This window comes from Meleagris gallopavo, chromosome 1, assembly GCF_000146605.3.
Source record: "Meleagris gallopavo isolate NT-WF06-2002-E0010 breed Aviagen turkey brand Nicholas breeding stock chromosome 1, Turkey_5.1, whole genome shotgun sequence".
NCBI classification, from domain to species: Eukaryota; Metazoa; Chordata; class Aves; order Galliformes; family Phasianidae; genus Meleagris; species Meleagris gallopavo.
Window position 1 is genome coordinate 730,768 of NC_015011.2, and position 6,054 is coordinate 736,821.

A 6,054-nucleotide genomic window follows, 5' to 3' on the forward strand; every position below is an offset into this window, starting at 1 on the left:
GCACAAGGCAGCTGAGACCTAGCACAGCCTCCAGCCCAACCAACTGGGGGAGGCACAGGGGTAGCCCCAGCTGGGGGATGGGGGCAAGGAAGCAGCCACACACTGCACTGATCCAGCTGTGCATGAAGGCACCGCAGGAAAGCAGCACGCCAGCCCCAGCCAGGAGCCCCCCTGCCACAAGGATGGAGCTGGGGGGGAGCAGGATGTGGGAATCCAGAGGGGGAAGCGTGCGTGGAATACGGGGCACCCAGCACTGCTACTTCCTCCTCTTGGTGCCACGGGGGCCTTCACCATCAGCTGCCCCCCGGGTTCGGCCCTCACCCTTCTCCTCCGTCTCCCTGCCCTCCTTCCTGCGCAGCTGCCCGTTCTTCTCCCCCTGATCCCCCCGCTGCTGTTTGGGTGCTTTGTGGCGGGTGTGGGGTGCACCCCCCCGGGGCCGGCGGGCCATGGCACGCAGCAGGCAGGCAGTGGCAGCCACCAGGTAGAGGGACCACAGCACAACGTGGGGGGAGAAGGGGCGGCTGAGCCGGCGCACGGAGCTCAAGAGCCACGGCAGGAATGCATCCACGGGGCGCCTCAGGGGCAGCTTGTCCTGAAGGAGGGGGAAAAGGGGTTAGGGGGTGAGCTGCGAGCTGTATCTCATGGGGCTTGGTGTGGTGTGAGGAGTGGATCCTACCTTCAGCCCGTGCTGGGCAAGCAGACCATCCAGCGTTGGGTCTCCCAGTGAGACAGTAGGGAAGAATTCCTGGACGTGCTGCCGCCGCCACCACCGTGCAGCTCCCGCCCTGCAGGACATGGCATCAGGGATGGGGATAGGAACCTCCCACCCCAACCTCCACCACCGTAGGGACACAGAGCTGCTGGAGCCACCCCCAGAGCTCCCCCTCCCTGCTCACCCGCTCTCGGCGCTGTGGGTGAACCAGTATTTGTAAAGCTGGGCGCGGAGGTAGACGGGTGGCTGAGTGCTGAAGGGGTACTTATCTTCATCAACCTGCACCAGGCGGATCACTGCAGGGGGAAACGGGAGTGGGCACAGTGTCAAGGGGGGGCTGCCCCATCCTACGGGGCCACCCGCAGCCCCGTTGTGCTCACCCCGTCCTGCTCACCGTCCTCCTTGCCCTGCAGCAGGCGGTGGACGAAGCTGGCAAACCAGGGGCTGCTGCTGTGGTGTGCCAGGGCTGCAAACCACATCTGCCAGTCAAGGCGAGGCTGGTGGGGGGCCACCACGGCGGGAGCTGCACTGACATTCCCAGGTTTGTACATGAACTCGATCTCCTGCAGGCGAGGCAGAGAGAGTTGGAGAGCAGATATGGAGCTCTGAGCTTAGACACCCCACTAGCCTGCCGTTCCGGAGGGCACAGCCCCCTTCCCCTCACCCCCAGGATGAGGGAACAAAGGCCCCACACCACACAGGGACAGCCAGGTGTCTCAGTAGGATGGAAACCACAAGGCAGAGATGCTCGGAGCAACCTCCAGCCACCTCCCATCCCACCATTCCCCCATCCCAGCGAGGTGGGCACTCACCGTCCAGCTCTGCTTGTCGTAGCTGCCCTCCAGCACCACCTCAGGCCGCCCCCCAACGCCCGTCATCCTGCGGAAGAGCCCGTAGGAATTCACCACCTGGAAGCGCTCGACTGCACTGAACATTTGGTGGATGCCAGGCCACAGCTTGCCATTGGACTCGTAGTCAATGTAGGTGAAGGGCACCTGGGGAGTGGCAGAGAGGGTAAACACGTCACCCCCCCCACAAAGGAGAGGAAACAGAGGCTGGGGGGCTGGGCTGAGACTCCCACCCTCAAAGAAATGCACGTGATGTGGGAAAGCTGGCGTGCTCCATCCCCAGAGCACTGCTGCCCAACTGCAAACTCCCCCAGCCCCAGTCAAGGGGATAAAGATCACAGCATTGTGCCCCATGGCCTGGCCACACCCCCCACGTGCTCACCAAGCTGATGGCAAACATCCCCATGGTAGCTGTGGCGAAGATGGCCCACTGCAGTGTGGCCCACAGCTTCCAGAAGAAGCCACGGACGCAGGCACACCTGCAAGGGGATGAAGGGGCAGTGAGAAATCAGTGCTGCGTGGCCCCACAGGCTGCATCTGCCTGGGGAAGGTGGCAGCTCCTGGCTGGGGTCACGCTGTGGGGGATGGAGACTCAGGTTAGCCTCTGTCTCTCCAGTTTGTGGAGAGAACAGGGGCTGGGAGCAGCTATAGCACGCACACAAGCAGGTTGTGCCCTGCTCCAGCACTGCAAAAAAAGCCCAAAACCCTCTCTGTGCCACCCTCACCTCATCTGGCCCACAGTGTGAGCCAGATCCTGCTCACCAAAGCCAGGCACAGCCCCCACCCCACTCACCGGTACATAGCAGAGAGGATTTCCCAGGAGAGTGAGAGGAAGCCCAGTCCCACCAGGGGCAACGTCACTGCTCGTAGCCACTGCGTGAACTCGTGGTAGGTGAAGGCTGCAGTGGGGGACAGCAGTCAGGGCCAGCTGCAGTGCCCTCGGGGGCAGCAGGGCCATGGGGATGGCCAGCCCAGTGCAGCCATGACGTACCCACTTTGGATTCCAGCAACTTCTTCTCCCAGTCGATCTCCAGGCTGAAGTAGTGGATGCTCCAATAGAGCAGCGAGGCGTAGGTGGCCAGTTCCAGCATGGTGGAGAGGAAGGAGAGGAGAGTAGGGGGCCAGGCTGCTGGAGGAGGGGTGCAGCTCAGCACAGGTGCTTGGCAAGACCAACCCATGGCACACGGTTGGACCCAGGACTGAGTGCTCACATGCAGGGAAGGCAGAGCTCAGAGCCCACGGCACCAGAACAACATCTCCTGGGGTCAGACAGTGATGGTGGCCCATCCCCTCCCCATTCCAAACACTGCAGAGAGGACTGCAGCCCCTAAACAAACCCAGGGACTCACAGCTGCCATGCTTCCTCTTGCCACGCCCCATCCAGCGCCCCATGTGCTCCTCATCCAGCAGGGAGAAGGCCAGGACAATGGTGAGAGCGTTGAAGAAGTTGTAGTTGCCCGTGAGGATGATAAGGATCTGCAGCAGGACCTGGGCACAAGCACAGATGGAATTGGGGGCATCACAGAGCCTGAGAGGCACCCCCTGAAGGTCACACAGCATCCTCACACACCTGGCAGTAGAAGGCAAAGAGACGGAGGCGACGGACGGGCATGAAAAACAGCAGAGGGACGGCGATCTCAATAACATAGGTGGCCACCACGCTGAACTTCTGGAACCACACGGGCAGCTGGTGGGCATACCAGGCAACTGGCGTGGGGATGCACTGCGTCTCGTAGTGATAGGTGAGAGCTGGGAGGACAGCAGAGGGTTGGGGAGTTGGGAGGGTTCACAAGGGAGAGCTGCAAAGAGCCCCACGGCTACTTCAGGGCACAACCTGAGGCTGGAAGCTGTACCAAGGTGCCCTAAAGGCCCTGCTGCCTGCTCACCTGTGAGCCCCCACCAGGTGGGGCAGCGGCTGGTCAGCTTCACCACACCAGAGGCAAACATGAGGCGGAAGAGCAGCCAGCGCACCAGCCAGAAGGTGATGCTGTCGTGTGGACGCCAGGCTGTGGAACGCCACTTGAGCAGGCGCAGAGGGGCCACGAGCACGGCCAGGAAGCCTGCTTCCAGCAGGAGGCTGTCCCTGGGGGAATGTCACAACCCCTGCTGTCACCCTGGGAGCGCAGGCTGTGTCCTTGAGGTGACAACAGGAGGACGGAGCCCCTAAGGGAGTAGGTGGCAGGGGCACAGAGTCCCCAGGCAGGGCAGAGGGGGTGCATGAGGGCTGACTTACCACTGGAAGTAGAGGAAGACCTGTCCTACCTGCAGAGAGAGCCAGCAGTCAGTGGGAGGGAGGCCCCGTGCTGCAGGAGGTTTCCCTTCCCGTCTCCCAGCCCACAGAGAGCCTCCCCCTGAGTGCTTTGCCAGTGCTGTGCCAAACCCAAGAATGGCTGTGAGCCAAACCCAGCTGGCAAGGCAACACTGCCCAGGGCATGGGATGGAGGAGGAAGAAAGGAGGAGGAGGATGCTCCGAGGCCAGATGTGCTGGCAAAACTGTGCTGCCAGGAACCGCAGCCCAGGAGTGGCTCCAGAGCTTCAGGCTCAGCCACGTGGCCGGCGAATAGCGGCACAACAGCCCTGGCTGCAGCCCTGCTTGCAAGCAGCAAGGAGGGGAGGAGGAAGATGGATTTCTTTCCAGCATCACCTTAAAAGGGAAGGACGAGGGCCTGGCATGCAGGGGCTGGGAGGAGGCGGCTCCAGACAGCAGGGAATCCCAGCCTTGTGCAGCCCCCTGTGCCACTTCCCCTCCCGCTCAACACAATGCAGACAGCTGCACAGCAGGAACAGTTCCCACACAGGCAGCTTCCTCTTCCATTCCCCGGTCTCAGAGGGAATCACACAACAGCTTAGGTTGGAAAGGATCTTAAAGGCCATCTGGTTCCAACTCCCCGCTGTAGGCTGGGTGCCCCCCATCTCCGGCTGCCCAGGGCCCCATCCATAGCCCCGGCACCAGGGATGGGGTACCCACAGCTCTGGGCAGCAGTGCCATGGCTGCACCGTCTCTGGGTGAAGGATTTCTTCCAGCATCTGACCTCAGTCTCTTTTCTTTCAGTTTAAAGCCATTCCCTCTTGCTCTGTCGTCTCTCTCAGCCCACATACAGAGCCACTCTCCTCCTGTGCATCAGTCCCTCCAGGCACTAAGGCCGCAGTGAGGTCTCCTGACAGCCATCTTTTTCCAGGCTGCACACCCCCTCCCCTCTGCCTTTTCCTACACACAGCTGCTGCAGCACCCAACCATCCCCATGCCCTCCTCAGGCCCCACTCCCACAGCCCCACTCCTCTGTGCTGAGGGCCCTGACCTGGATGCAGTACCCCAGACGGGCCCTCCCAATGACAGAGCAGAGCAGGATAATCCCCACCCTGTTTCACTGCCTCCCAACCCCCCTTCTGCTGATGCTGCCCGCAACACAGTTGTGACTGAGGGCGCACACAGTGAAAGAGGAACCCCCTCCTGCTGCAACTGCTCTGACTCATGCCAGCTCCTTCAACCAAAACCACACGCAGTGGGCACAGAGCTCAGTCCCCGTGCCTCCCTCACGTGCACCCATACCTGGTAGAGCGAGAGGTAGAACACCCGCAGGACAGCAAACAGCAGGCAGTCACGCAGCGGGGCGCAGAGCAAGGCACCCATCGAGGCGACGGCACCCAGCAGGCACAGCAGCTCCATGCCCTGCTCCGTGTCCAGCCCCAAGTGTGGGCCGAGCCACAGCAGCGTGGGGACATCACGCAGCTGTTCCCACAGCCCCTTCCCGCTCAGACGCAGCACCCGGCGAGCTGGCAGGATCCCATCACGTCCATACAGCCCTAAGGGATGGAAGGAAGGTGTGGTTCAGAAAGCAGCTCCCCACGGGATGAAGACGAAGGGCCCAGGACCCTCCCACAGCTCTAAGACTCCATCTCTGCTCTTTGCTGCCTCTAAGCCCTTCAGGGAACCTCAGCTCGCTGATCAGCTTCTCCCAACCCCTCATGACACCGATCCCAAGCCCTCAGCCCCCTGAGGACCTCAGCTGTCCCTCTGCCACCAGACTTTAGCAGATCCCCGAGGAGACACCGTGCCTACCAAGAACAGTCTCCCCCTGAGACCCCTCCCCAAGAAGGGACCCCCTCTGAGATTCCCCCCGCTTCCCCCTCCCCAAGAAGGGACCCCTCTGGGACCCAAGACCCTCAAGAAAGGGGAACCCCAGGTCCCTCAACCCGCTGTCCCTCAGCCCCCCAAGCAGGGATCCCTTCCATATCTCTTAAGCAGCCCCCCCATCCCTTCCCGCCTCCCCCCCTCAGCCCCCCTGAGGAACCCCGGCTGCTGCCCCCTCAAGGAAACATCAGAGCCCCCCTCCCCCGGTCCCCATAACGGGGAAGGAGGATCCCTCGGCTCATGCCCCGGCAGCAGCTGCCGGGCCGCTTACCGGGGATCTGAAGGTAGAGCGAGACGAAGGCGGCGAGGTAGGCCGCAGCCAACCCTGCCAGGAACAGCTCCCGCGGCCGCCGCGGCGGCTC

General features: G+C 62.4%; 1 protein-coding gene across 1 annotated transcript in view; it reads right to left on the reverse strand.

Annotated features, from left to right (window-relative positions):
• Positions 1–6: 6 nt before the first annotated feature.
• LMF2 (lipase maturation factor 2) overlaps positions 7–6,054 on the reverse strand; it is a 6,393-nt gene continuing 345 nt past the window's right edge. The window contains exons 2-15 of the mRNA XM_010710720.1: positions 5,964–6,051; positions 5,111–5,364; positions 3,794–3,822; positions 3,447–3,643; positions 3,131–3,309; positions 2,910–3,048; positions 2,552–2,689; positions 2,354–2,459; positions 1,943–2,039; positions 1,525–1,707; positions 1,107–1,275; positions 897–1,008; positions 677–785; positions 7–592 (exon numbers count right to left, since the gene is read on the reverse strand). Coding sequence (XP_010709022.1) covers positions 257–592; positions 677–785; positions 897–1,008; positions 1,107–1,275; positions 1,525–1,707; positions 1,943–2,039; positions 2,354–2,459; positions 2,552–2,689; positions 2,910–3,048; positions 3,131–3,309; positions 3,447–3,643; positions 3,794–3,822; positions 5,111–5,364; positions 5,964–6,051 — 2,136 coding nt within the window. The 3' untranslated portion in view covers positions 7–256. The remainder of the gene's footprint in view (positions 593–676; positions 786–896; positions 1,009–1,106; positions 1,276–1,524; positions 1,708–1,942; positions 2,040–2,353; positions 2,460–2,551; positions 2,690–2,909; positions 3,049–3,130; positions 3,310–3,446; positions 3,644–3,793; positions 3,823–5,110; positions 5,365–5,963; positions 6,052–6,054) is intronic.